The following is a 27,259-nucleotide window of genomic DNA, read 5'->3' as shown; positions in this document are numbered from 1 at the left end:
ACCTCACGCATAATCCAGAGCTCAAGCTCTTAACCAGGAGTCAGTAAAATTTTTCCAAAATGCCTTAGGTAGTGACCATTTCAGACTCTGGGGGCTACGTGGTCTCTGCCACAACCAGCCAGCTCTGTCTTTGTAGCATGAGAGCAGCCACAGGCTACACACAGATGAATGGGCGTGGCTTTGGCTTCAAGGAAATGTTATTGACAAAAGCGGATGGCAGGCCGGATTTGGCCCTTGGGAGATGTGCTTTGTGCCACGACCGGACAAGTGCATGTTTCTGATTGTCTTTCCCTCCTCCTCAGTGCAAGGAGAAGCTTGGGAAGCCACTCCCACCCCAGTACGCCCTGGAGCTCCTGACCGTCTACGCCTGGGAGCGTGGGAACAAGCAGACAGATTTCAGCACTGCTCGGGGGTTCCAGACCGTCTTGGTATTAGTCCTGAACTACCGGGAGCTTTGCATCTACTGGACAAATTATTACGACTTTGAAAACCCTATCATTAAACAGTACCTGAAGAGACAGCTTAATAAATCCAGGTACCCTACACCTCCACGTGGGTCGGCTCCCCACAGAAAGGAACCCCTGGCACCCTGTGGCACCTTGGAAGTGGGGGGAGGGGGAGGGCTCCGTGCTCACGGCCCATCTTCTCTGGCCAGTCATCGTGCTGAGCATTTTCCTACTGCCCATCTCATTGAACCTACAGCCTCCCGCCCTGTGAGGCAGGCAGTATGTAGCCACTTTACAGGTGGACAAACTGAGGTTCTGAGAAGTAAGGAGCTTGCCTAAACCTTAACAAAAACACGAGTAAAATACCAACAGCTACAGGAACAATGCTCGTTGCTCCGAGGGATTAAGAGCTTGCGGCAAGACGAACGCATTCTGATATAGTAAGCAAAAAATTACGGTCCTTACAGCTAACGTGTACCGACCTCTTACTACGTTCCGAGTCCTGTGCGGAACATTTCCCACGTTCTGTCTCCACCCTCACATCATGTCCTATGAGACAGGTGTCCTCTGCTCTCCCCATTTCACAGATGAGGAAATCGGCTTAAAGAGGTCAACTGACCTGCCCAAGAGCAAACGACTAATAAAGGGCAGAAGGGAGATTCAAACCCAGGCCTGTCAGACCCAAGGGCCAGGCTTTTTCTCCCCTTGCCCACCACCTGCCACGGGGGCAGGGCAGTCAGGACACGCCCCCGGGGGAACAGCGCCCCCCCCCCCCGGCTCCCGCCCTGAGTCCCAGCCTGGGCCAGGAGGCTCTCATCCCCCAGACACAGCCCTAACTCCTCACCTGTCCCTCTCTCACTGTTCCTCTCCAGGCCTGTGATTCTGGACCCGGCCGACCCTACAGGAAACGTGGCCGGTAAAGACCGGTACAGCTGGCAGCGGCTGGCAGAAGAGGCCAGAGTCTGGCTGGGTTACCCATGCTTTACCAACAGGGATGGGTCTCCAGTGGTCTCGTGGAACGTGCAGGTGATTTGCGGCTTCCCCTCTGCTGTCCTTCCCCCCCCCCCCACCTCCTCCGCACCGAGTGTCGCATGCTGCTGGAGAACGTTCTCTCCAAAGAAGTGGCCTCTTGCTACTAGGGTCCCCTAGTCATAGAGTTTCAGGATACGCCCCATTTTCTCCGTCATCTTAGCCCCGTTTCGCCGGGCTCCTGGGATTTGCATATCCCTTGTCCAGAGTTCATTCTTTAGCTACCACTACCCTGGCCGGAGGCAACTCTTCCAACAGCCCCCCCCCCCCCCCCCCCGTGGGCTCCTTCCTCTGCGAATAATAATAAACAATAACAGCCACCGCTTAGTGAATATTTGCTCTGGGCTCAGGTTCTGTCCCAAACGGATGGCTACATTATTTCATGAAAACAACACCCTTTGAGGCGTGTTTCCTACTCCCATCTTACCTGTGAGAAGAGGGGCTCAGAGAGTCACCTGCTCAAGGACATGTAGCGCGGGAGCTCCCGCGGTGGAGCGGAGATCCAAAGTCCGTGGCTTCCAGTGCCAGCGCTCAGCCCGCCGTGCACTGCAGCGTCCCCACGCGTATCATCCCACACACGGGAGACTGCGCACTGCTGAGGGACGTGGGCGTGCCACACAGCCGGGAAGAGGCAGAAGGGCCTGAACTTGGATCTCTGCCCACCCCCCCACACCAGGGCCGTAGTCTTTCGCACAGCAGGTGACGGTGATGACGTTGTAGGTGGGTTCCCCGGGGAAGGAGTGTTTTCGCGGAGAACCATCGGAGCCAACAGGTGTGGAAAGGAGGGGGAGGAAGCAGGTGTGGGCGCAGGGAGAAGTCCAGCTGGGGGTGCGCCCCTATGTGAGTCTCGGCCAGCCCCTCCGTGGGGGAGTCCTGGGGCTCCGTGGCCTTCAGAGTTGCCCTGCCGCAGTCTGGGGTGGTCAGCCCTTTAGACCCCCCGTGGACCAGTCACTGAATGTGGGCAACTCAGGAATGGGCATCGCCTTGGACATGGGGCTTTCTGCAGCCGAGGTGGCCCTGAAGGCCAGGGGTCTGTCTGCTGCCCACCTCCCCAGCAGCTGGGACTTGTTTGTCCGTCCTCCAGGGGGATCCGGGTGGCCTGTGACACTGTAAATGCTCACTGAGACCCAGTGCCAAGGGGGAAGGATCAGCTCTGCAATGTGATCATGTGCTTTACCCTTTTAGCCTGAAGAAAACTATCCAAACGATTGGTTTACCTGTGAACACAGGACATATCAGCACCATGATTATGGATGGCGTCCTGCACCCTCTGTGAACCTCAGCACGGGCCTGGCAGCATCCGTTCCCCAGAAGGAAGATGACTGGACGTGTGTCATCCTCTGAATGCCAGCCCATCTTCGGAGGAAGGGCTCCAGAATCATCCAGACCAGCCCCCTCACTTTGGAGGTGGGGGGGGGGGGGGTCCCTTGATCCAGATAGCAGAAGACGGCCCCCAAAGCAGCGGTGAATGGGTGTCAGACTTCAGACCTGAATCCAGGTTTCCTGGCCCCCACTCTTCCCCCATTCGGTGGTCTTTCAACCCATCATAGATGACGTTCCCTGCAGCCCCACCCTACCCCAGCCTGATCTCTGACAATGTTCTCTGAGAGACAACCAGAGAGCCTTAAGTGTATTCTGTCTTCCTAGTGGGAGACTTCTAGTCCAATTTCTCGTCAGTAACAATAAAAAGAAGAGCAAATACCGTGTGTTGGATGTTTAGTCACTGCAAATCACACCATCGAGAAGTGTATCTGTGTATTATATGTGTGTATACATGAACCGATTCAACCGGAAACGTGTATTGGGTGCCTGCTGTGTGCCAAGCATTGTTCTGGATGCTAGGAACACGGCAATGAACAGAGCAGACGAAAAATCCTTGCCTCATAGACCAACATTTGCATGGAACCTGGTAATAATTAGATCACTTTGGGTCCTTCTAATTTTCAATTACAAATAATCCTAGGACCAGCAGTTCTGATTCACCCTCTGTCTACACTTCTGATCATCTAGGAAAGTTTTTAGAACTGCCCTGTCCGATGCGGTAGCTTCCAGACACATGTGGCTGTTATGCCCTTGAACCGCAGCTGGTCCAAATCGAGGTGTGCTGCGAGTGAGTGTGTAATTCACATACCTGGTCTCAGAGACTTCGCACACACACACGAACAGAAGAATGTCACATGCCTGACTGATAATTTTTAAAATTTGTTTAAATGTTTATTTATTTTGAGAGAGAGAGAGAGAGAGAGAGCATGAGTGAGGGAGGGCAGAGAGAGAGGGAGACACAGAATACGAAGCAGGCTCCAGGCTCCAAGCTGTCAGCACAGAGCCCAATGTGGGGCTTGAACCCACAAACGTCATTTCTTTTTCATGACATTATTTGGTTATTGTCTTTAACATTAGCGAAGTAAAGAAATCATTAGAACGAATGGAAGGAAGGAAGGAAGGGGAGAAAGGAGGGAGGGGAGGGGGAAGGAAGAAAGAAAGAAAAACACTCCATGGTCCCTTCCGCCAACCTGTGAACACTTGGGACCTGTCTCTTCAGCCTTGTCTCTGACTCTCCCTGTCTCCCTGTGTATGTGGTGTTTTTATAAAAATGGGATTCTACTCCCTACCTGGTTTTGTTACCTGCTTTGTCACATGTATCATAATTATCACTATGCTGAGTAGGAAATTTGGGCTATCACATACAATGGCTGCATTGCACTATACCATAATTAAGTGGATAATCCACTTGTGTCAACTTTTTTTTTGGAGAGAAAAAAGTAAAACCGTCTTTATTCACAGACTGTGTGATTGCTTATGTAGAGAGCTGGTGGAATCTTCAGAAAGCTACTAAAATTAACACATGAACTTCGCAAGGTTGCAAGATACAAGCCAATATACAAAATTATTTGATTGGGTTTTTACATACTGGCAAAAAAGATCGGAAATTGGACATATGTAAATTAGGGATAAAGTTGACAAAAGTGTGCATGATCTATACCCTGAAAAGTACACAAGATTTCCACAATAAATTGAAGAAGACCTAAATAAATGGAGAGATATACTGTATGATGGAATGCAAGACTTAATATGGTTCAGATGTCAATTCTTTCCAAACTGATCTATAGATTCAAAGCAACTCTTATCAGAATCCTAGGAGGCTTTTTTTTTTTTTTGCTGATTCTTTTTTAAAAAAATTTTTTTTATTTTTTAATTTTATTTTTTATTTTTTAAAATTTACATCCAAATTAGTTAGCATGTAGTGCAACAATGACTTCAGGAGTAGATTCCTTACTGCCCCTTCCCCATTTAGCCCATCCCCCCTCCCACAGCCCCTCCAGTAACCCTCAGTTTGTTCTCTATATTTAAGAGTCTCTTCTGTTTTGTCCCCCTCCCTGTTTTTATATGATTTTTGTTTCCCTTCCCTTATGTGCATCTGTTTTGTCTCTTTAAGTCCTCATATGAGTGAAGTCATAGGATTTTTGTCTTTCTCTGACTAATTTCACTTAATATGATACCCTCCAGTTCCATCCACGTAGTTGCAAATGGCAGGATTTCATTCTTTTTGATTGCCAAGTAATACTCCATTGTGTGTGTGTGTGTGTGTGTGTGTGTCTGTCTGTCCCATCTTTATCCATTCATCCATCGATGGACATTTGGGCTCTTTCCATCCTGTGGCTCTTGTCGATAGTGCTGCTATAAACATGGGGGTGCACGTGTCCCTTCGAAACAGCCCATCTGTATCCTGTGGATAAATGCCTAGTAGTTCAATTGCTGGGTCGTAGGGGAGTTCTATCTTTAGCTTTTTTGAGGAGCCTCCATACTGTTTTCCAGAGTGGCTGCACCAGCTTGCATTCCCAACATGTGTCATCTTCCGAAAGTGTTTCATGATTATAAACAATGTTACAGTCATCAGTAGATTAATTGAAAAGCCACATCAATCATACAGTAGTACTATTTTTTATTTATTTTAATGTTTATTTCTGAGAGAGAGAGAGAGAGAGAGCATGAGCAGGGGAGGGGCAGAGACAGAGGGAGACAGAGGATCTGAAGCAGGCTCTGCACTGTCAGCACGGAGCCCCGACGCAGGGCTCGAAACCACGAACTGTGAGATCATGACCTGAGCTGGAGTCAGACGATTCACCGACTGAGCCACCCAGGCGCCCCTGTTTTTTATTTTTCGAGGAACTCCCATACTTTCCTGTAATGGCTGTGCCATCTTGACTTCCTACCAACAGTGCACAAAGGTTCCGTGTTCTCCACCTCCTCACCAACACTCGCGTCTCTTGTTTGCTCGGGAATAGCCATTCTAATTGGTGTGAAGTCATAGCTCTACGGTGTTGATTTACAATTCCCTGATGATTAGCGATGGTGAGCATCTTTTCATACACCTGTTGGCCATTTGTGGTCTTCTTCGGAAAAAAGTCTTCTCGAGTCCTTGGCCCATTTTTAAATTGGGCTATTAGTGTCTTTGCTACTGAGTGGTAGGAGCACCTTATGATTTTGCAGAGGAACCCCTTATCAGAGTCACGGTTTGCTAATATTTTCTCCTTTTCCATAGGTTGCATTATTCCTCCGTTGACGGTTTCACTTGCTGCACAGAAGCTTTTCAGTTTGATGTCGTCCCTCTTGTCCAGTTTTGTTTGTCTTGCCTGTACTTCACATACAGTCAACTGACCTTCAGCAATTTGCCAAGAATACACAGTGGGGAAAGGCTAAGCCTTCAACAAATGGCAATGGGAAAATGGGACACCCACACGCAAAAGAATGACCTAGACCCTTATCTTACACTATACACGAAAAGCCACTCAAAATGGATTAAAGACTAAATCTTCTATTACAGGAGGGGCACCTGGATGCCTCAGTCGGGTAAGCGTCTGACTTTGGCTCAGGTCATGATTTCACGGTCCGTGAGTTCGAGCCCCGCGTCGGGCTCTGGGCTGACGGCTCAGAGCCTGGAGCCTGCTTCGGATTCTGCGTCTCCCTCTCTCTCTGCCCCTCCCCTGCTCACGCTCTGACTCCGTCTCTCTCAAAAATAAACATTTGTTAAAAAATCTTATATTAGGGGGGAAACCCACAAAAGCCTTCTCCTGACCTTTTCTATGTTAATTTATACTCGAGGTGTGAAGTCCCACCCAAAATATGGGGAGGCATTTGATTGGAATTACATAAATTAGTTTAGGAAGAAAGACGCTGTTGTACTATTGAGAATCCCCATCCATGAACTTGGAGTGTCTCCTTATTAATTTTAATCGTCCTTTTTATTTTAATCGTCTTTGATGATGCTGTAACCATTGTAATATGCCACTGCGTGGGTCTTTCACATCCTCTGTCATATTATTCCTACATATTTGTTTCTATTTTACTGTCCTCAGTACGTTCTCTTTAATTGCACTTTGTAGCATTTGGTTCCTGGAAGACCTAAATGTTGCAGAGAGTGTATTTGATTATAACATTTCAAGTGATCTTTATACTCTTCTGAATTCTCTGACTTTATCAATTCTTTTTGCAATAAACTGATTGATGCTGGATTGATGCTCAGAATTGATGCTGAGGCCCACCCCTCTATGCTCCCAGCCCCTCCCACCTCACCCCTGGCTCAAAAGAAGGTGATTTGTTTGGGGGTGGCGGGGGGACAGGGCACCTGAGTGGCTCAGTTGGTTGAGCGTCTGACTTCAGCTCAGATCATGAGTTCGAGCCCCATGTCGGACTCTGTGCTGACAGCTAGGAGCCTGGAGCCTGCTTCGGATTCCCTCTCTTCTCTCTCTTTCTCTCAAAAATAAATAAACAGTAAAAAAAAAATTTTTTTTAATTTAAAAAATTTGAAAAAAGGAAGGTGAATTTTAACCTAATGCCACCTTTGAAGCCCCGAGTGAGCACTCCCAAACACCCCCACCCCCCCCACACGAAGCCCTCCCTGCACACCCCTGTGTCTGTGACACATCAGGGCCCCTCCCCGGAGCTCCTCAGAGCCCTTCCTGCCCTGCAGAAGCACTTTCTCCCTCCCGTGTTTCAGGCCAACACGGCCTACTTCCTCCAGCCCCCATCTGTCTCGGGCGTCCCACAAGACCCCAGTTCGCCCGCGGGGCCTCTACTTAGCATCCGGCAGCATGATCCAATGTGTTCACCTCTTCCCTGTGATTTCCAGAGTCTAGGGCGGCAGTTGACAGCTTGTGTACGTGATCGGTCCCCCGTCTTCATCCAGTCTTGACCCTTCCCTTTCTCCCTCCTCAACACACCTCAGCTGTCCTGGTCCCTTGATGGTGATCTTTCTTGATTTCCCACCTGTTGAGTTGCAGGACACTTTTAACATATCTTTGCTGTCATTTTGGTGGGATCGCGAATGTGCGTTCAGCATACTATCTCAAATGGAGGATTTCTTTCTTTTTTAAATGAATATTTATTTCTTTATTGAGAGAGAGAGAGCGCGCGTGCGCACAGGGAAGGGGCAGAGGGAGAGGGAGACACAGAATCTGAAGCAGGCTCCAGGCTCTGAGCTGTCAGCACAGAGCCCAGCAGGGGGCTCGAGCCCACGAACCATGAGATCATGACCTGAGCTGAAGTCGGACACTCAACCGACTGAAGCCACTCAGGTGCCCTGACAAATGGAGGATTTCTCAAGTGACCTGTGAGTCAGGGAGACGACTGATTAATAGGAGAGCTTGAAAGCATGACCTGATGGCTGAGGGCACCCGGCTTGAATCCCCTCCACAATATCAAACCTACAAAATGGGCGTCTTCCTGCAACTGAATACCTCCCAGGGATGTGGCGCTCGCTACCCGAAGTAGAAAACCAGGTGTCCACCCCAGTAGCCTGCCCTCTCTTCCTCTGGTTCGCTATGAGCTCTGCAGTTCACCCTCCGACCCCATCTATTTCCTAGAGGTTAAGGCAGACTTCAGAAAGTCCTTGTTCACATTCATTGCTACCCCAGACAGAGTGACTGCTGGATCCCTGAGCGTATGGGACAGAGGACTAAAGAATTTTTGAGTGGGATAGGGAGGGGGTGTTGGACGGTGGCATGGGCGGAGCCTGGGAAAGAGCTCACCTTCTGGTCCTCTGGATAGAGGAGCCACAGCGAACCCGCCAGAAAGGTGGAGGACAGATGTGAAGATAGAAACCCCGGTAGCTTCAGGTCTCCACTCTGCTGCTTACTCTCCGCCTAGTTTTGCGCCGGTCCCAAAGGGATCTAACTCTGGGAGCTTTATAACACCTTGCTATGTAACGTTGCGTGAGATGCCATGGTATACTGATCTTCCTTCCCCGTTTCTCCTTTTTAAAAGAATTCTTCTTCCAGGCAGGACTTCAGAGTATGTCTGAAGTTTTAAAAATTGGGATTCTAAACATTTTGGAATTGCATTAAACGTGTAAATTATTTTTATACTCCTGTAAGAACAGGCGCTCCTGTAAGAACACAGCGCAGTACTGACAGCGTGTGCTGGGTTCGAATCCAGTCTGACAATTTTCCAGCTACGTATGTGACCTTGGCCGAGGTGCCTAGATTCTCTGTACCTTAACTCCGTCCATCAAACGGGTGTGGTAATAATAGCGCCTGGCTGTCGGGAGGATGGAACGCGATGGTTGGACGTGTAAAGCAGCGAGGGACAAGCGTTGCGGTGCTCAGAACGCCCCCTTCGGGCAGAGAGCTAGCGGGGTGCTCTCTGGGTGAACCTCCTCCTCGCGTGTAAATCCTGCACGTTTCTTCAATGCTTCCAGGGTACGCGACGGTGCTCTGTGGACCCGCTGCTGCCGAGGCTTTTTGTGCAGGTGTGTTCAGTGCATCGGAGCTGGGGGGGCGGGGGGGGGGGGAGGGGTGGCTGCAGGGAGGCCGAAAAACGAAACTCTGCTGGGAAGGGAACCCGGAAATGGGTGCGGAGCCCAGAGCTGCTGGAGAGAAACGAAACCGAAACCGAAAGCGGGAGAGGGGCGGAACGCTTGCGAGGCTGGGGAGCAGGGACGCGGGGCGCGGCGGCGGCGGGGAGGCTGGGGCGGCAGCCCCACCCCCTGCCCTCCCGCCGGGCGCAGAGCCCAGGTCGGGGCGCCGCGGGCAGCGGGGAGCGCGCGCGGACCGCGCGGGAGGGCAGCCGGCCGTGGACATGGACGTGTACCGCACCCCCGCCGCCGCGCTGGACGACCTGGTGGCCCGCAGACTGCAGCCGTCCGCCGAATTCGTGGCGGCTGCGCGGCGCGCCCTGGGCGCCCTGGGGGCCTTCCTGCGGGAGCGCGGGGGCCGCGCCGCTGCCCAGCCTTGGAGGGTGCTGAAAACCGCCAAGGTAGGCGCCGCGCAGGGGGCAGGGGCAGGGGCAGGGGCAGGGGCAGGGGCAGGGGCAGGGGCAGGGGGAGAGCTCACCTGTAAACGGGAATAACCCATTGCCGCGGGCCATGTGGCCCCGGACGGTTTGTATCAGCTCTTTCCATTCGTTTCTTTGACACTTTGGAGGCACGCTTGCGGTGCGCCAGCGCTGATCTAAGCGCCCTGAAAATACACTGCACGCCACAGCCCGGCCAAGTGGGTACTATTAACCCCACCCGGCGCATGGGAAACTGAGGCACGGAGCGACGAAATGATGTGTCCAAAGCTTGTAAGAGGCCCGGCAAGATTCAAGGCCAGGTCGTCTGATTCTTGCATCTGTGCTCTTACAGGCTGCCTCCATTCAGTCATTCATTCGTTCACTCGCTCACTCACTCAGTCGTTTACCCAGTCCAAACGGACTCCAGTCCTCACACCATGCCTGACCCTAAAGATGCAGAAACCTTAGTATTTCTCCAATAGCCACGGAGCCTAATTTACTGCGAAACCGCCCAATAACAATGAACATTGTCTCATTAAATGAGTCATCCGCTGAATCCTCACATTCAACGAGGTAGGGATTATTACCCCTGTTTTACGACTGGGGAAACTGGGACTGGGGGTGGGTGAGCCACTGCCCCAGACCACGTTTTGTCACTTAAATGCCTTCCTGCTGCTGTGACCTCAGGATGCCCACAGGCTCAGGCAGGGGACAGGCATCAGCTTCTGTGTCCTCAGCACAAACTCAGGGGCTCTAGGGCTGCGACGAAGGAACTTGGCTGGGGTAGAGGGGACTTGGAGCTTCTCAGGGAAGGGATGGAGACACAGGGCAAGGGACGGCCCCAGAGCAGCTGGTGGTTTCCTGGGGCTGAGTCTTAGCTTGGGAGGTGGGAAAGAAGGAGAGGCTTGCAGCCTGGGAAACGGAGGCAGATTTCTGCCTTTGAGGTGGAAAGGACGAATTTCTTTGGAGCAATAGTTTAAGAGTCTCTAAAGCTCTGGCAATCCTCAGCTTTCTTGGAAAGCCTGGGACAGTTCTTGTGGTTGACTTTAGCTTATGGCTTCGGATCATTCAAAGCTTTGAAGGAGGCAGTGATAAGGTGGGTATAGGGCCATGAGCTACCTTTCCAGTCTTCCGATGCTGCTCCCTGCGGAAAAGACTCCTTGGAGAACGGCCAATTCCAGGGCTGGAATAATGTGCAAGATGAGCCTGGGGCTTCTAGTTGGACCAGAACGCAAAGAAGGGGTGGCTGACCTCTGTAGTCCTGTCAGAAGGACCGCCCTCTCCCGTCTCCACCCCTGCCCAGGGCCAACAGGAAGGGGCTCTCCTGCCCCAGCTGTGACCACCAAAAACGTCTCCCGGTGGTGTGGCCAAAGGCTGAAATTTCTTTACAAATCCCAGAAGGAGATGGGGCGCCTGGGTGGCTCTGGTTAAGTGTCTCAGGTCATGATCTCACAGTTTGTGGGTTCAAGTCCCACATCGGGCTCCGTGCTGACGGCCCAGAGCCTGGAGCCTGCTTTGGATCCTGTGTCTTCCTCTCTCTCTCTGCCCCTCCCCTGCTCATGCTCTTTCTCTCTCTCTCTCAAAAATAAGTAAACATCAAAAATTTTCTAAAATAAAAACATAAATGGAGCACATGTGGCAACAGACTTCCTTAAAAACCCCGCTCTTCTTTTGTGTAGGTTTAGAAACGTGCACAATAAAATAAGTATTTTTAAGGGAATTCATCGATGGGGAGGGGTGCAGGAAGAATGGAGGCTTGGAGCCCAGTCTTCTGAGCTGACCTCCCAGGTTCCAGTACGGTGCCTTCTCTGAGTCAGGTGTCGGTGAGCAACCTCTCTGCACTTTCGTTTCCTCATCTCCTCGTTTGTAAAGTGGGAGCGGTAACAGTACCTTCCTCTCAGGCTTGTTAGGGAGCTTCCATGAGATGATCAACTGCAAAACAGGCAGGAAATGCTCGGTTTACAATATTCCTCCGTGCTCTGCCCTGTTCCCCCTTTGTTGGCACCCCCACCCCCATGTGAGGAGCTGGCAGTAAAAAAAAAAACAAACAAAAACCTGGGATGCCATTGGGATAATTCGCCATCCCAGCTCGGTGGGGGAGATGCCCTCTGGAAGGCTAATCTGGTTCTTGGCTTTTCCAGGCCGTGTTAACTCACTTCACAGCCCCGAGGCTCATGTAACCGCGTGTAACCACATCACAGGGACTGCCTGGAAGTGAGATTACAGGTGTCAGACATTTGACAGAGCTCCAGGCACAGGGTAGAGACTCTCACCATGGGAGTTTCCTTCGCAGGTCCTTCGCTGACGGCTTTGCAGAAAGAAACACCCGTCAGAAAGGTCCCGGACATTCAGCAAGTCATATCCTGGTTTTGAACTGATCCCAGGCAAGAGCCGAGAACATGTGTTCTGCAAAGCAGAATTTGTTTCACCAGCATTTTTAATTAAAGCCTTTGGTCAATGTTTGTTTATGTTTGAGAGGGAAAGAGAGGGGCGGAGGGGCAGAGAGAGAGGGAGACGGGGGATCCGAAGCAGGTTCTGTGCTGACAGCGGAGAGCCTGATGCGGGGCTTGAACCCACAAACCGTGAGATCATGACCTGAGCTGAAGGCGGACACTTAACCTACTGAACCACCTAGGCGCCCCTAAAAAAACTTTTTTTTTTAATTATAAATTAACAAAACCTTTTTGAAGTTAGTGGCCAACACTTATTGATATATGGATTTACAAATAAAACATGCCTTTCTTGAAAACTCAGGCCTGGCTTTCCTCGGCCTGCATTTCTGCATGGCTTCAAATGCCAGGGGCTGTGTGGCCACCGTCTCCCCCCACAGCCCGCATGGTTCGCTCAGGTTGCCTACCAGCCCACTCGGTCACCAGAATCGAAGAGTGCAGAATTCTGAATTGTTTTTTGCTTCACAGGGAGGCTCCTCTGGCCGGGGCACAGCTCTGAGGGGTGGCTGTGATTCCGAACTTGTCCTCTTCCTCAACTGCTTCAAGAGCTACGAGGACCAGGGCGTTCACCGTGCAGAGATCCTCAACGAGATGCGGGTCCTGCTAGAATCCTGGTGGCAGAAACCCATCCCCGGTCTGAGCTTTGAGTTTCCCGAGCAGGACGCGGCCAGGGTCCTACGGTTCCGACTGGCATCCACGGACCTCGAAAACTGGATGGATGTCAGCCTGGTGCCCGCCTTCGACGCTCTGGGTGAGGGGTGCCTGACCCACTCCAGGGTCGGGGGCAAGATCCTTAGGAGTAGGACCGGACTTCCAGTCCTAACCCTGCCACCAGCCTGCTGTGTGGCCTGAGCATCCCTCTCTGGGCTCTCGTTTCCTGACTACACGCATTGAGTGTGGGCCAAGAAAGCCCGGTTCCTCCTGGATCAGCCGGGGAGACGTTCCTTCAGCCACTGCCGAGAACAGTGCTGCTCGGCCCTTCCAGAAATACCCCAGGGGGAAGGCATAGCCGCCTGGCCTCAGGGGGCTTGGGGACAAGGCCAGCATTCTGCAAAATCTTGTATTTCATCTGAAAAGCATTAATATGATTTTTGCGCTCCCCTTGATAGTATATCCATGCTTGATTTATGATATAGTATATATAATGTGCCCCTGTGCTCACATCTGTAAAATGAGGTTAAATATAATGGGACCGTAGCAATCCATCTTGCAGAGTGTTTGGAAAGACCATGTCCGTGAATACCTGTGATGAACTTGACACATGATGGGGCTGTATGAGTGCTTGCTGTCCTTCTTTCTATTATTATTATTATTATTATTATTATTACTATTACTATTACTATTTCCCATTATCAGTGTTCTTCTTATTAACCATGATGTCCTGGGAGACAGCTCTCTTGAACTTATCCAGGTTACAACGTCCTGACGGACAGCCACACTCTCCCACGCTCGGTACACGTATATTAATCATAACGGCTACTGCTTACTCAATGCTCGACTCCAACAAGCACTTGACCTATTTCATCTCGTTAATTCCTCAGAACAAACCTATGAGGTCTGTACTGTCTTGTCTTCCCTTTTCCTAAGAGGGGCACTGAGGCACAGAGATGGACGGTAACTCACCCAAAGCCGCACAGCAAGTAAGCGATGTCGGGGGAACCTGGGAAATTATGGAGCGCGTTTCCTTTTCCCAGGCCAGGCCCACAGGAAGCGGTGGCGGGAAAGGCCCACGCCGCAAAGGCAGCCAGCTTTAACTTCCAGTCCTGTGTCCGTCACTTGCCAGCTCTGTGACCGGGGGCAGAGCCCTGAATTTCTCTGTGCCTCAGTGTCCGCAGCTGTAAGATGAAGTGAAGGCAAGTTGCCCGATGGGGTTTTGGTGGGGAGACGCGGCACTCGGTGTGAAACGTTAGTGTCGCAAGCGCTAAAAAAAATATTAACAATCATTGCCAAGGGCTCAGAATCCTTTGCCTTACAGTTTCCCCAGCACCGTGCCTTTCCCCTCTGGCGCCAATTAAAGGTATGTTCAGTGGCATTTTTGTACTGCCTGAGGGAACCTCAGGGAGGGAAGAACTATCAGGTTCTAGGTACTCCTGATTCATCTGGAAGCATCCTTCCTATGTAGCCGGCTTGGAATGCAGCCGGGCCTGGGGGCTGCCTGGCCATTTGGAAGGAAGGGGCTCTTCCTTCTGGTCTAGAGCTTTCCTCCCTGCCCCCTGAGAAGCTCCAGGCTCTCTTCCTCATCCTCCAGCCCCCATGCTCGTGGATACCCGCCTCCACCAAACTACCCTCCTCCCCCCCACCCCGGCTCTCCATCCTGTGCCTCGGAACCCTTCCTGACGCACAGCGCTTCACTCCCACAGGACAGCGCAGTTCCGATGTCAAACTCAAGCCCCAGATCTACTCCAGCCTCCTCGACAGCGGCTGCCAGGGGGGCGAGCACGCGGCCTGCTTCGCGGAGCTGCGGAGGAGCTTCGTGAACGTTCGCCCGGCCAAGCTGAAGAACCTGATCCTGCTGGTGAAGCACTGGTTCCGCCAGGTAAGGTGGCTTCGGAGGGTCCTCCCCCCAGGCATAGGGCTGTTGGAATTTGCGGTTTCGCGATGGCGAGAATATTTTCTTATGTTTCGTGGCCACTCGTGTTTCTCTTTAGGGAGATATGCCTGTTCATATCATTGGTTTCTTATTTTCTTCTGGGCTAGCTGTTTTCTCCTTGTTGGCTTGTTGGAGCTCTTTACATATTCTGGGTGCTAATTCTTACTGAGTTAACATAATGCAATCTGTTCTCCCAGGACGAGGCTGGGACTTCCGTTTTGTTCTTAGGTCTTTTGTCACGGAAAATGTCGGGATTTTAATGTAATCAGGTGTGTTCATCTTTTTCGTGTGTGATTTGTACTTGGTGCGTCTTGTGTAAGTAGGCTTTGCCTATCCTGACTTTTTTTTTTTAATTTTTTTTAATGTTTATTTATTTTTGAGAGAGACAGAGACAGAGCGTGAGTGGGGGAGGGGCAGAGAGAGAGGGAGACCCAGAATCCGAAGCAGGCTCCGGGCTCCGAGCTGTCAGCCCTGAGCCCCTGACGCGGGGCTCGAACTCACGAACCGCGAGATCGTGACCTGGGCCGAAGTCGGGCGCTTCACCGAATGAGCCACCCAGGCGCCCCTATCCTGACTTTCTAAAATTCTTCTCCCATATTTCCTTCCTGAAGGTTCTAAAGTTTTCTTTTCATGTGGGTTCAGGGCTTTGAACTCTCTGGAATATTTTATCTATGGTATGAAGTAACGCGGAGTTTGTACGCTTCCCGCCTCAGCCTCAGGAATGACCCCCACCCCCGAAACATTCATGTCTGTCGACAGACTGTTGTGTATTGAAGAAGGGGTGCCCAGCCTGTGCCTGGAGATGAGGGAACAGGCCCCCTCGCCCCCAAGATCTTTGGGCACACGGCTTGGTCTTTCTGGTGGACCACTCATCATAAAGCAAGTCTGGGGGGAGGAGATCCTGGATTCCGGATCTCGTTCAGCCAACGACTCGCTGTGTGGCCCTGGAAAGTTCTGCCATTCGCTCATTTGGAGGATGAGCAGCAGCCTCGGACTGCCCACCCGCCGGCCTCTCTCTGACTGCTCCCCAATCCCAGAGGCTCGCATCGCATACGCCCGAGGCTTGGCCGAAGCCCCAGGAGCGAGGGCAGATGAGACGCGGCAGGTTGTTCCTGGAACACGGCATCTCGTCTCAGGCTTCGCCTGCGTCCCGGTGGGCGGGCTCTGCACCCCCCAGACTGAGAGCTCCGGCGAAGTTCTCCAGGGAGCGCTCTCTTTCCCCTCCCCTTCCCCTCTTACAGGTGTGCCAGGGGGAGGTGAGGAGGGAGGAGCTGCCTCCAGCCTATGCCCTGGAGCTGCTGACCATCTTCGCCTGGGAGCAGGGCTGTGGGAAGGAGACCTTCAGCCTGGCCCAAGGCCTCCGCACCGTCCTGGGCCTGATCGGTCAGTATCAGCACCTGTGTGTTTTCTGGACCCTCAACTACGGCTTCGAGGACCCTGCGGTCAGGTGGTTCTTGCGGTACCAGCTCGAGAGACCCAGGTACCTCCCATCGCCCCCCTGTCCCCACTCTCCTGGGCTTGGGCCGCAGGAGATAATTAACAATGATCAATGATCCAACAGGTCTCCTCTCCCGGAGGCCTGCGTGGGGGCCAAAGCCACACGCTGTGCGCTTACTAATTCAGTGGATTCAGCCCCAGAGGGAAATGACAGTCACTAGGGGGCGTTTTTAAAAAGATTTTTCTAGGGGCACCTGGGTGGCTCAGTCCGTTAAGCGACACCTTCGGCTCAGGTCATGATCTCTCCGTTTGTGAGCTGGAAACCCATGTCGCGGGCTCTGTGCGGACAGCTCGGAGCCTGGAGCCTGCTTGGGATTCTGTGTCTCCCCCTCTCTCTCTGCCCCTCCCCCTGCTAGCGCTCCCCCCCACCCCTCCGCCCTCTCTCTCTCTCTCTCAAAAATAAGTAAACCTTTAAAAAAAAAAGATTTTTGCGTGAACATATTTTACACGTGAACATTTTATGCGACACGTAGCATACAGGTACCAAGGGCACATTTTGATGCCGTTCTATAAAGTGAACCCATCTGTGAAAAGACCGCCAACGGTGGGGCGTTCTTACTGTTGCTTACTGCGTTCTGTTGCCGAGCAGAGTACTTGCATTGTGTGAATTTATCACAATATGCTTTCCGTCCTGTTCCTCATGGACGGTTTGGTGGTTTCCGCTCCGGGGCTGTTACCATGAGGCTGTTCTAAACAGCCTTGCACGCGCATTTCGGTGTGCCCATGGGAATGAAACTGCTTGGTCGCGGGGGTAACTCTGAGTCCCGGGGGTGGATGCTCCTGTCTGATGATTCTAATGTGCAGAGTGCAGGCTCATGACTCTGACGTAATCTCCACGGCAGCCCCCCCCCCCCAAGGTAACTGAGGCTCAGAGAAGGTAAGTCATCCGCCCTAGGTCACACAGCTGGAAAGGAGAAGAGCTGGAATTGGAGCCAGGCCTGCTTGACCTCAGAGCCCCTGATCCTGACCATCTCGCTAACCAGAACCTTCTTGTCCCTCTGGATTTGCAGGCCCGTGATCCTGGACCCGGCTGACCCCACGTGGGACGTGGGGAACGGAGCAGCGTGGCACTGGGATCTCCTGGCCCGAGAGGCAGAGTCTTGCTATGAGCACCCGTGTTTTCTGCAGGTGGCGGGGGGCGCTGTGCAGCCCTGGGAGGGGCCTGTGAGTGAGGGGCTCCCAGGATCCTTGTTACGCACCCAATTCGTGTACTCGGTGTTTCCTGAGCATCTGCTGTGTGCTGGGGCCCTGGGGTGTGGGACAGGCTTGAAAAGTGGGGGCTGCAGGCATGTAACACAACCTGATCACCAAGCTGAGCCTGCTTGGAGGAACCTTTCCGGTGACGCTGTTATCGTCTGCTTACCGCGCTGTGTCCGCCCAGCACCGGGGACCTTTTTGTAATTTATCCCGTCTGGAAGGGCGCCTCTATCTAATCGGCACGAAGGTGCCTTAGGGGCTAGCGGTGACCCTCTCGCTTTCTCTCTCTGAGTCTCAGTCACCCTGACCGTACAATGGGAGGGGGCTGGCGAGAGAAGGGAGGGAGAAGCCTCTTCGCTTGTAAGACAGCTCCTTCAACAAACTTCCAGGGCCTTCCACGTCCTGGGTGCTCAGGTTTGGATCACCCCATCCAGCGAGACTCTGCCCAGAGGACCCCGGAGGAGAGTAGCAGTCTCGATGCCGTGGACCCAAGTGCAGGGAGCAGGCAGCCTTCACGCCCAGCTCCCGGCCCCTCAGGGACAGCCAGCACCATCCCCTGTACTCTGGGGACAGCCTTGGATCTGTCTCGCATCAGCACCAAGGACCTGGACCGCTTCATCCAGGACCACCTGAAACCGAACCCCCAGTTCCAGAAGCAGGTCAGCAAGGCCATCGATGTCATCTTGCGTTGCCTCTGCGAGAAGCGTTTCTACAGGGTGTCCACAGTCAGCAAGGTAAGTCGGTGGGTGGGGACACCGATGGGACCCTCCTGGGGCACCACAGCGAGGAGGGGGAGGAGCCACACCGCGGCTGAGGGCGGGCAGGGCAAGTGGGCATCCGTGGAGGGGTAGTTTGCTGGCCGGAGGTATGTATCTAAGTACCAGCTTTTTGGGGGGATCTTTTTTAATGAAAGTTTTTTAAACCACTAACAGAGCACGTCTCCTCTCTGCTCAAAACCCTCCCCGGGTTCACAGAGCACAGTGGCTTCGAGGCCCATAGAATCTGGCCCTGGTCTTTCTCGGAACTTCACTTACTCCACACTGGCCTCCTGGCTGCTTCTTGAACTCACCGGCCAGAGTCTGCACTGGCTGGTTTCTCTTTCTGGAATCCCTCACCACCCCCCCCCCCCCGACCCATCCACTTGGCTTCCCCCACTCTCCTTTAAGTCTAGGGTCCCAGCCCTCTAGAGTCTCACGGAGGCCTGATTGCTCAGTTCACAACTGCAACCTCCCTTCCACAGCCCCACCCCGTCCCCTTACTGCTTTATTTGCCTGCACACAGCCCTTAGCGCTTCTGGGAGCTGTTGTTTGCTGACTGTCCCTCCCTCCTCTCCCCCTGCTAGAATGTAAGTTCCAGGAGAACAGGTAACTTTTATGTACTCCCATACCTTGCCACATGTGAGTGCCCAATAAACGGATGGATGGATGGAAGCAGGCCAGCAGAGCACATCTATAGGGCCCATTTGGCCCCGGGACCTCAACGTGCCATGTGTGGTCCAGATGGGCAGTCAATAGGTGCTGCGGATGTTCGGCTAAAATCATTAATCCCTGCCCCCTTCACCGCACCCCCCGTTTTCTGTTGCTACATGTTGGTCTGACTTTGCGCAGGCCCCGAGGGTCAGAAGGCAGGTGCAGGCGGACATAATCTCACTCTGCCAGGCTTCTAAGAGTCAGAGGTCACGGGGCTTGTGCAGCCCACCTCTGTCACAGTGTCCCCAGACCCGACACCAGTGACAGGGTAGTGTTGGGACTGCAGTGGGGGTACAGCGGGTGGGGTCATAGTCGGACTCCTGAGCTCAGGGACAGTCACGGGTCTCAGATGGCCCATCCTCTGCAGGGGGGCTCATTTGGCCGGGGCACAGACCTGAGGGGCTACGGTGATGCCGAACTCGTCATCTTCCTCAACTGCTTCGAGGACTACGGGGACCAAAGGGCCCGCCGCCTGGAGATCCTTGATGAGATGCGGGCACGGTTGGAATCCTGGTGGCAAGACCCAGTCCCCGGCCTGAGCCTCCGTTTTCCTGAGCAGACCGTGCCCGAGGCTTTACAGTTCCAGCTGGTGTCCCGGGCCCCAGGAAGCTGGATGGACGTGAGCCTGCTGCCCGTCTTTGATGCCGCGGGTGAGGGCTGCCTCCAGCCTGTGCCTTGGAGACCAATTCCCTCGCCCGCTATGCTACACAGCTTGCCCGGGGTCGAGATCACCCACCTTGCGGAGTTATTGGGTGGATGAGCGAAAATTACTGAAAAGCACCCAGCACGTATTTGGTGCTTAAAAAAAAAAAAAAAGTTCTGATTGCTATTCCATGTTGTAGACTGTGTATTATGGGTTGCAGTGCTATGCTATGTAATTAACGTTAAAATATTAATAAAGGCTGGGGAGTGGCTGGGTGGGGACATGCTGCTGTCTTCGTTAGAGCTAGGCACTCAGAGTACTTCACATTTCGTAGGGCAGCTCTGTGCGGGCGCCAGACCTGAGCCCCAGATCTACTCCAGCCTCCTCGACAGCGGCTGCCAGGGGGGCGAGCACGTGGCCTGCTTCGCAGAGCTGAGGAGGAGCTTCGTGAACACTCGCCCACCCAAGCTGAAGAACCTGATCCTGCTCGTGAAGCACTGGTATTACCAGGTGAGGCCTCCATACCCGCCTCCCTCCTCCCAGGAAGTAGCTGCTGTCATGGCAACTGCCTCAGCCAATCAGCGCCCCCCCCCGGCAGCCATCTCCCTTCCTTCACTTCTTATTGGCCATCCCAAGTAGAAGGTCCACTTCCTCCATCCTCCATTTCCGGTACAGACCGGAAGTCCCTGGCTGAAAGAAAATCTCTTTGTCCGTCAAGCTCCGAATGCCCGTGTCTTGTAGTTGGGGTTCACCATCCACCTCTAGCTCATCTGTTTCCCTCCACTCCCCACGCTGCTAATGGATTCCCTGTTCTTACCCACCCCCAAGCCCTAGCTTATGCTGTTCCACCATCACTGTCTTGTGTGCAAGGTGTACTAAATAAACCCCGCGCTTCCTCCAGAGCTCCTTCACCAAAAACACTCATCTGAATGCACTCGCGTTCGTGTACTCATTCAGCAAACATACTGAGCACCCACTGCCACTAACGTCACGATCGTGCCAGATGTTGGGATACCAAGCTGAATATATCGCAGCCCCCATTCCTGTACAACTGTCCCGTACACCCTTGATGGAGAGACTCTGGGCAAAGACCCGAGTCTGAGATTCTTAGCCTGGCTGTGTGACCTTGGACAAGTCACTACCCACGCCCGTTCCCAGACCTCTGTGTGTCCACCTGTGAAATAAAAAGGGTTTCATTTTGTCCTGCAAAATGAAAAGGGCTTTATTTTTTTATATTCCCCTCCCTCTCCGAGTACCTAGGGCCATGCTTGGCACACCTTGGGTGCTCAACTCCACTCATTCTTTGCCTGGCCTTGGGTGACCTAGGTCGCAGCTCGGAACAGAGGACAGCAGCCAGCCTGTGCCTCCCTGCCCCCAGTCTATGCCCTGGAGCTCCTGACCATCTTCGCCTGGGAGCAGGGCTGCGGGAACGAGTCTTTCAACACGGCCGAAGGCCTCAAGACGGTCCTAGGGCTCGTCCAACAGCACCAGCAGCTTTGTGTCTACTGGACAGTCAACTACAGCTTTGAGGACCCAGCTATCAGAACATACCTTCTTGGCCAGCTTCAGAAACCCAGGTGCGGACCCACGATGCACTGCATCATCCTTTCTCCTCCCCCCATGGTCACCCTGGAGTCACTGCACCCAGGAGGGATCCAGGCTGGGATCTGGGTGCCTCAACCCCACTCCTCGCTCTGGACTCTTTGCTGAAGAAGCACGGACACAGGGAGCCCCCAAAGAAGCCAGAGCCAGGTTCATTAACACAATAAAATATCATTTCTGAAATGAAGAGCTCACCCAATCCCTGACTGAGGCAGCCAGGTGGGAACCCTACTGTGCTTGGGACAGACTGGGCCAGCCCTAAGGTGCTGACACTCTTCTCCTTCTCCCCAGCCCCCACACCCTTTCCCGGTCCCTCCCAGCCCCCTGCTCTTCAGTGATTCCCACCTTCCCCACCCGCCTGCCCATCCACTCTGCCCCCCAGGCCCCTGCTCCTGGATCCTGCTGACCCCACCTGGAATGTGGGCCAGGGCAGCTGGGAGCTGTTGGCCCAGGAAGCAGCAGCTCTGGAGACACAGGCCTGCTTTAGGAATAGACAGGGGACGTCTGTGCAGCCCTGGGATGTGATGGTAAGAGGGGAACCCCTGGGGCGGCGGATGCCGTTGGTGCCCCCTTCCAGACCCCCTTTCCCTGCCGGTGCGCGCATTCCCCAGCTGCCAGGAGTGTGTGTTTCTGCCGGCTTACAGCTGAGACACCTGCTGTTCTGTCCCAGCCAGCGCTTCAGTGACACGGGGGACAAAAAGCCCACCCTCGTTTTTTTTTTGTTGTTTTTTTTTTTATTTTTGGGACAGAGAGAGACAGAGCATGAACGGGGGAGGGGCAGAGAGAGAGGGAGACACAGAATCGGAAACAGGCTCCAGGCTCCGAGCCATCAGCCCAGAGCCTGACGCGGGGCTCGAACTCACGGACCGCGAGATCGTGACCTGGCTGAAGTCGGACGCTTAACCGACTGCGCCACCCAGGCGCCCCCCCCACCCTCGTTTTTAAGGCGAGACTGGCTCAGTGATGCAAGTCCGAGTCCAGAGTTCCCCGTGGGATCGAGAGAAAGCTTTCTCGAGCTGGAGCCTTGCTTAGCTCCTTCTCCTGCTTCCCCCACTCCCCTTTTCCTGCAAGCACTGCCCCCCGTTAATCCACGCACGAGAACCCCCATCGCAGGCTCTGCTTCTAGGGGACCCCCGCTTAGGGCGATAGCCAGCCCCCGAAGGGATATGAGTTGATTGCCCTTGCTTTTGTCAGCCGGATCTCATAACCAGGGCTTAAAACTCACGACAATCCAGTGAGGCACGGGCCTTGTTATTGCCCCCACTTAAAGATGGCGAAACCAAGGCTGCGTGTTGGCGGTGGAACCAGAACGTGAACTCGGGTCCTTCTGATGCTCCCACACAGACCTGCCAACCAGCTGAGAAAGAAAAGGGCTGTGGGAGGTAGCGGGAGTCTCATCCTCATAGACTGGCAAGAGGCAGGGCCTGCGTGCTCCTAGGGAATCCTGGCTCGAGCCGGCGTACCTGGATTCTTTCTGTAGCCTGCTCTCCTTTACCAAACACCAGCTGGGGACCTTGACAAGTTCATCAGTGAATTTCTCCAGCCCAGCCGCCAGTTCTTGGCTCAGGTGAACAAGGCCGTCAATGCCATCTGTTCATTCCTGAGGGAAAACTGCTTCCGGAATTCTCCCATCAGAGTGCTCAAGGTGGTCAAGGTAAGTCCCCAGAGGGCCCTGGGCAAGGAGGGCCCTGCAGGCTGGGGGTCTCTCCCAGGCCAGGGCCAGGCCTGACCCACCTCTGTGGTCCTTACAACAATCAGCACAAGGCCAAACACAGAAGGGAAACCAGAACGCAGTTGTTGTAGGTGGGTGGCGGCAGGAGGGCTCAGAGGTGTCCAACCAATCTCTTCTGGTCGCTTGTGACAGCCAACTCAGAAGGAGGAACGAAAGGAGTATATTGGCTGAGGTAAATGGAAAGCCCTGGAGTAGACCTACCATCAGGTACAGCTAGATCCAGGCGCCCATGCGGGGTCATCAGGACTCAGCTTTTCATCCCAGCTCTTGGCTCGGCTGTCTTCTGTTTCGGACAAGCCCTTTCCATGTGATGGTTCTTAGCATCTCTAAGCTTCCAGAAAGGGGGATTCTCTTTTCTCAAAATTCAAATAAGTCTTGGAATTGAGCCTTATTGTCCTGACTCGGGTTATATACCCCTCCCCAAACTCATCACTGGGGCTAGGGAGACATCATGCTCTGACTGGCCAAGCCTGGTTCATATTGAGTCAGTCCCACGTGGACCCGAATTGTGGGGGAGGAGCGATTCCCCCAAAGAAAACCAGGGTGCTGGTCATCGAAGTAGAAGGGATGCTGGGGGTGTATAAAAAGTCACATTATGCGCTGCACCAGATACAACCTCGGTCCACAACTGAAGTCACGAGTGAGACCCAGGTTAGCTCTGGAAGATTATCAGCATAGAATCAGCCAATGAAAAGTCCCAGGCCTGATGATTTGCTGTGTGGCCCCAGGCAAATACCTTCCCCTCTCTGATCCTTACCTTCTTTGTCCGTAACACTTAAAGATGATAACCTGGCTCACCGGTTGTCAACCGTGGCTTCACTTAGAATCACGAGGTGACTTTTAAAAATTAGACTGATGCCCTGTCTCCCTCCCAGGCCAATTAAATCACAGTCACAGGGGCATAGGAGCCATACGTACATCAGTCAGTTTTTAAAGCTCTCCTGGTACGAGCAGGCTTGAGAACCACAGGTCAAAAAAATAAACAAATAAATCTCTCAAATCCCTCCCAGCCCCCCAACTTGATGGAATGAGAACGTCTGCATGTGTTGAAGGGTTTAAACTTAACATCTTGCACATTTCTTTTTCTTGCAACCATACTACGTCTTAACCGCATATTAAAGAGGTAAGACAGAGAGGTTAGGTGACTTGCCCAAGGTCACACAGCAAGTTCCTGACCCACAGGCTCCAGCAGGAGGACGTCATGCAGTCCTGCAAGGGTCAAGCCGCCTCCGTGTCCTCCCCAGGGTGGCTCTTTAGCCAAAGGCACAGCTCTGCGAGGCCGCTCAGATGCTGATATAGTGGTGTTCCTCAGCTGCTTCAGCCAGTTCACCGAACAAGGGAACAAGCGGGCTGAGATCATCTCAGAGATCCGAGCCCAGCTGGAGGCATGTCAGCAGGAGATGCGGTTCGAGGTGAAGTTCGAGATCCCCAAGTGGGAGAATCCCCGCGTTTTGAGCTTCTCTCTGATGTCCCAGACGATGCTGGATCAGAGCGTGGACTTTGACGTGCTGCCAGCCTTTAACGCCTTAGGTGAGGTACCCAAGCATACCCCTGAGAAGGGGAAAAGCAGAGGCAGGGATGCCAGGGACAGCAGTCGAGGTTGTGCACTGCACAACCAGACCACACATGTTCCCAGGGCAGGCATTGTACACATGGGCGTTTCTCACCACTTTTCCTGCAAGGTGTCTGGAGAAAAGGACACGTTTTTCTAATTCACACAACAGTTCTGTGCGATCTAACAGTGGCCCTGGGCTGGGCCCCAGTCTCAGCATGACAGATGACCTTGAGCAAGGGAATTCCCTGCCTTGAGCCGCAGTGTCTCCCCCTGACACTGTATTCGAGTGTCTCCGTGCACTCCCAGCTTCGAGGATCTGTGTGCTACCTTCTCCACCTTCCACAGACCCGGAGGATCCGTGCGTTCAACACACGCACCGAGTACGTGTCCAGCATTCTCCGTGGCACCAAGGGTACATCCCTGCACAAAACAAACACAAATCCTATCTATTCAGTTCTGAGCTTGCACTGGAAAGTTCGCAGAGCGAGGACGTCCCGTGTATCGGAATGTACTTGGCTCCTGAGGTTTGGAAAACAAGCAACAATCTACACAGTTCCTCAGTTCGGAAAGCAGGAACGCTTGAATGTCAAGGAATGCCTTTAAGGGCGGTGAAGCCGGAGAGTGATACGGCCCTGTTCCTTACAGGAGGCTCTAAGACTGAGGCTCTGCCTTTGTTAGAGAGGGCTGAACAAGTGTCCAGGAGCCGCTAAACATGTGTCAGCTCCCAGCTGAGACTTCCTGCTGACAGCCAACCGGAGGGGTTGAAAGGGGGCAGGAAGGGCCGCGAGATTCTCACCGGGGATTTAAGGCTGGGTCACGCCACGTCCGTGTTCCGTCTAAGATCCCCTGTGCCCCCTCCCCGCCGCCGTGGGTCCAGACCACCGGCGGTGAGGGAGGTGCCCAAGTAGGAGATCCTGGAAGGCCTGTCTCCGTTGGCCCCAGGGGGGTTCTGGGAAATGAGCCGACGGTGGCCTCCTCCCTGTCTCCAGGCCAGCTGAGCTCCGGCAGGAGGCCCACGTCTCAAGTCTACGTCGACCTCATCCACAGCTACAACAACGCGGGCGAGTACTCCACCTGTTTCACGGAGCTGCAGAGGGACTTCATCGTCTCTCGCCCCACCAAACTGAAGAGTCTGATCCGATTGGTCAAGCACTGGTACCGGCAGGTTCGGCCCGAGGACGGGGCCAGCCCCCCGCCCCCCGCCCGGGCCCCTGAGCGCTGTCCTGGGAGGAGGCGGGCGCGACCCTGGGTTGGCCGAGCGGCCGGAGAGGGATTTCGTAGCTGTGGGACCTTGGTTTGCTTATCGGTGACCTGGGGCTGGTGTCGCCACATCGCAGCATTTGAGGGCATAGTGCACGGCCGGGCATCTGACACATGGAAGTGCCCAGTAAAGGTTTCGGGTGGTCTTGCCAGCTCTGGAAGGGTCCCTCCTGTGCCTCTTCGTTGCCAGTGTGAACCCACACTCTCCCTTTATTCCCCAGTGCAACAAGATGCCCAAGGGGAAAGGCTCCCTGCCCCCCCAGCACGGGCTAGAGCTCCTGACGGTGCATGCTTGGGAGCAGGGCGGCCGGGACCCCCAGTTCAACATGGCACAAGGCTTCCGCACCGTCCTGGAGCTGGTCAGCCGGTACCGTGAGCTCTGTGTCTACTGGACCGTCAACTACGACAACCGGGACAAGACTGTCAGGGACTTCCTGAGCCAGCAGCTTCAGAAGCCCAGGTTCTGGCCCACCCTCAGTGTTGCAGTGTCTCAGATCTGGGGTCCCTCGCCCTTCCCACTTCCGCAGGGCACAGAGCAGGGACAGCAAACTCCTCTTCCTGGAACGGAGCTCCTTTCTAACAGGGACAGCCTTAGCACCTGAGGGACACAGGCACTCCGTTTCCTGGTCCCCTGGTTGCCAGGTGAAATGTAAGACTGCAAGTCAAGTTTGAATTTCAGAAAAAGAATGAGTGACTTTTTAGTATGTGTATGCCCCCACGCGGTCCTTGGGACATACTGACGGTTTTCCAGAGCTCAAATTTCACTGGGCATCCTCTGTTTATATTTGTTAAATGTGCCAACCCTACCTGGGAACCTACCAGGTAACAGGAGCAGGTCTGCTTCTCTGGGATGTTGCCTCCCTCTGAAATGGCGCAAAGATAACAGAGACTCTTGCGCAAACTCACGATGCATCTCCAGTCAGTGGGTCATGGCAACTTAGAACAATGTGTTGAAAAAGACTCTGACGTGGTGACATCTACCGCAGATGTAGGAAGGGAGAGTGGTAGAATGCGTCCCGAGATTAATTAACAATGCCCGCTACATGCTGAAGGGGTAAGAGTGGCCCAAACGAACGTGGTGGTTGATTAGTAATGTCTGCCCGGGACACAGAAGGGAGAAGTGGCCCGTGCAGAGTGTTGGGTGATGGAGGAGAATAGTCCAACCAGTCCCACAGAAGGGCACCCAGATGTTGCCAGGGATCGGACTGACCCTGATGGGAATTGCAGGCCCATCATCCTGGATCCAGCTGACCCGACGGGCAACCTGGGCCACAACGCCCGCTGGGACCTGCTGGCCGAGGAAGCCGTGGCCTGCATGTCTGCCCTGTGCTGCGTGGGCAGGGACGGCACCCCCATCCAGCCATGGCCAGTGAAGGTAAGAGAGCTGTATGGCGCAGCAGGGCGCACCCTTCCCTGGGGACAGTGTGTTCAGGGGAGGGGCCTGAATCCTGCCAAAGGGGCCCCCATGCCTCCACGTCCCGGCTGTCCCTTGGTCTCTGCTTCTCCAGGAAGGTTAGG

The 27,259-nt window shown here is 53.7% G+C and overlaps 1 protein-coding gene and 1 long non-coding RNA gene across 2 annotated transcripts in view; both read left to right on the top strand.

Moving 5' to 3' along the window:
- The window catches only part of OAS3 (2'-5'-oligoadenylate synthetase 3), a 41,162-nt gene that overhangs the window by 10,605 nt on the left and 3,298 nt on the right, over positions 1-27,259 (top strand). Inside the window, exons 4-21 of the mRNA XM_058691631.1 lie at positions 303-535; positions 1,319-1,472; positions 2,661-2,817; positions 9,172-9,728; positions 12,665-12,947; positions 14,557-14,732; positions 16,028-16,266; positions 17,294-17,447; positions 17,870-18,214; positions 19,299-19,599; positions 19,927-20,102; positions 20,919-21,169; positions 21,577-21,721; positions 22,675-22,848; positions 24,171-24,456; positions 25,471-25,646; positions 25,963-26,201; positions 26,969-27,116. Of these exons, the coding sequence (XP_058547614.1) occupies positions 303-535; positions 1,319-1,472; positions 2,661-2,817; positions 9,172-9,728; positions 12,665-12,947; positions 14,557-14,732; positions 16,028-16,266; positions 17,294-17,447; positions 17,870-18,214; positions 19,299-19,599; positions 19,927-20,102; positions 20,919-21,169; positions 21,577-21,721; positions 22,675-22,848; positions 24,171-24,456; positions 25,471-25,646; positions 25,963-26,201; positions 26,969-27,116 (4,194 nt within the window). The remainder of the gene's footprint in view (positions 1-302; positions 536-1,318; positions 1,473-2,660; positions 2,818-9,171; positions 9,729-12,664; positions 12,948-14,556; positions 14,733-16,027; positions 16,267-17,293; positions 17,448-17,869; positions 18,215-19,298; positions 19,600-19,926; positions 20,103-20,918; positions 21,170-21,576; positions 21,722-22,674; positions 22,849-24,170; positions 24,457-25,470; positions 25,647-25,962; positions 26,202-26,968; positions 27,117-27,259) is intronic.
- Positions 12,954-14,116, top strand: LOC131489333 (uncharacterized). The gene is made up of 2 exons (XR_009250490.1): positions 12,954-13,362; positions 13,395-14,116. It is a non-coding gene; the product is annotated as an uncharacterized LOC131489333 (long non-coding RNA).

Source organism: Neofelis nebulosa, chromosome 11, assembly GCF_028018385.1.
Source record: "Neofelis nebulosa isolate mNeoNeb1 chromosome 11, mNeoNeb1.pri, whole genome shotgun sequence".
Taxonomy (NCBI): domain Eukaryota; kingdom Metazoa; phylum Chordata; class Mammalia; order Carnivora; family Felidae; genus Neofelis; species Neofelis nebulosa.
The sequence above is the reverse complement of the archived record's forward strand: the minus strand, read 5'-3'. Positions and strand labels throughout refer to the sequence as shown.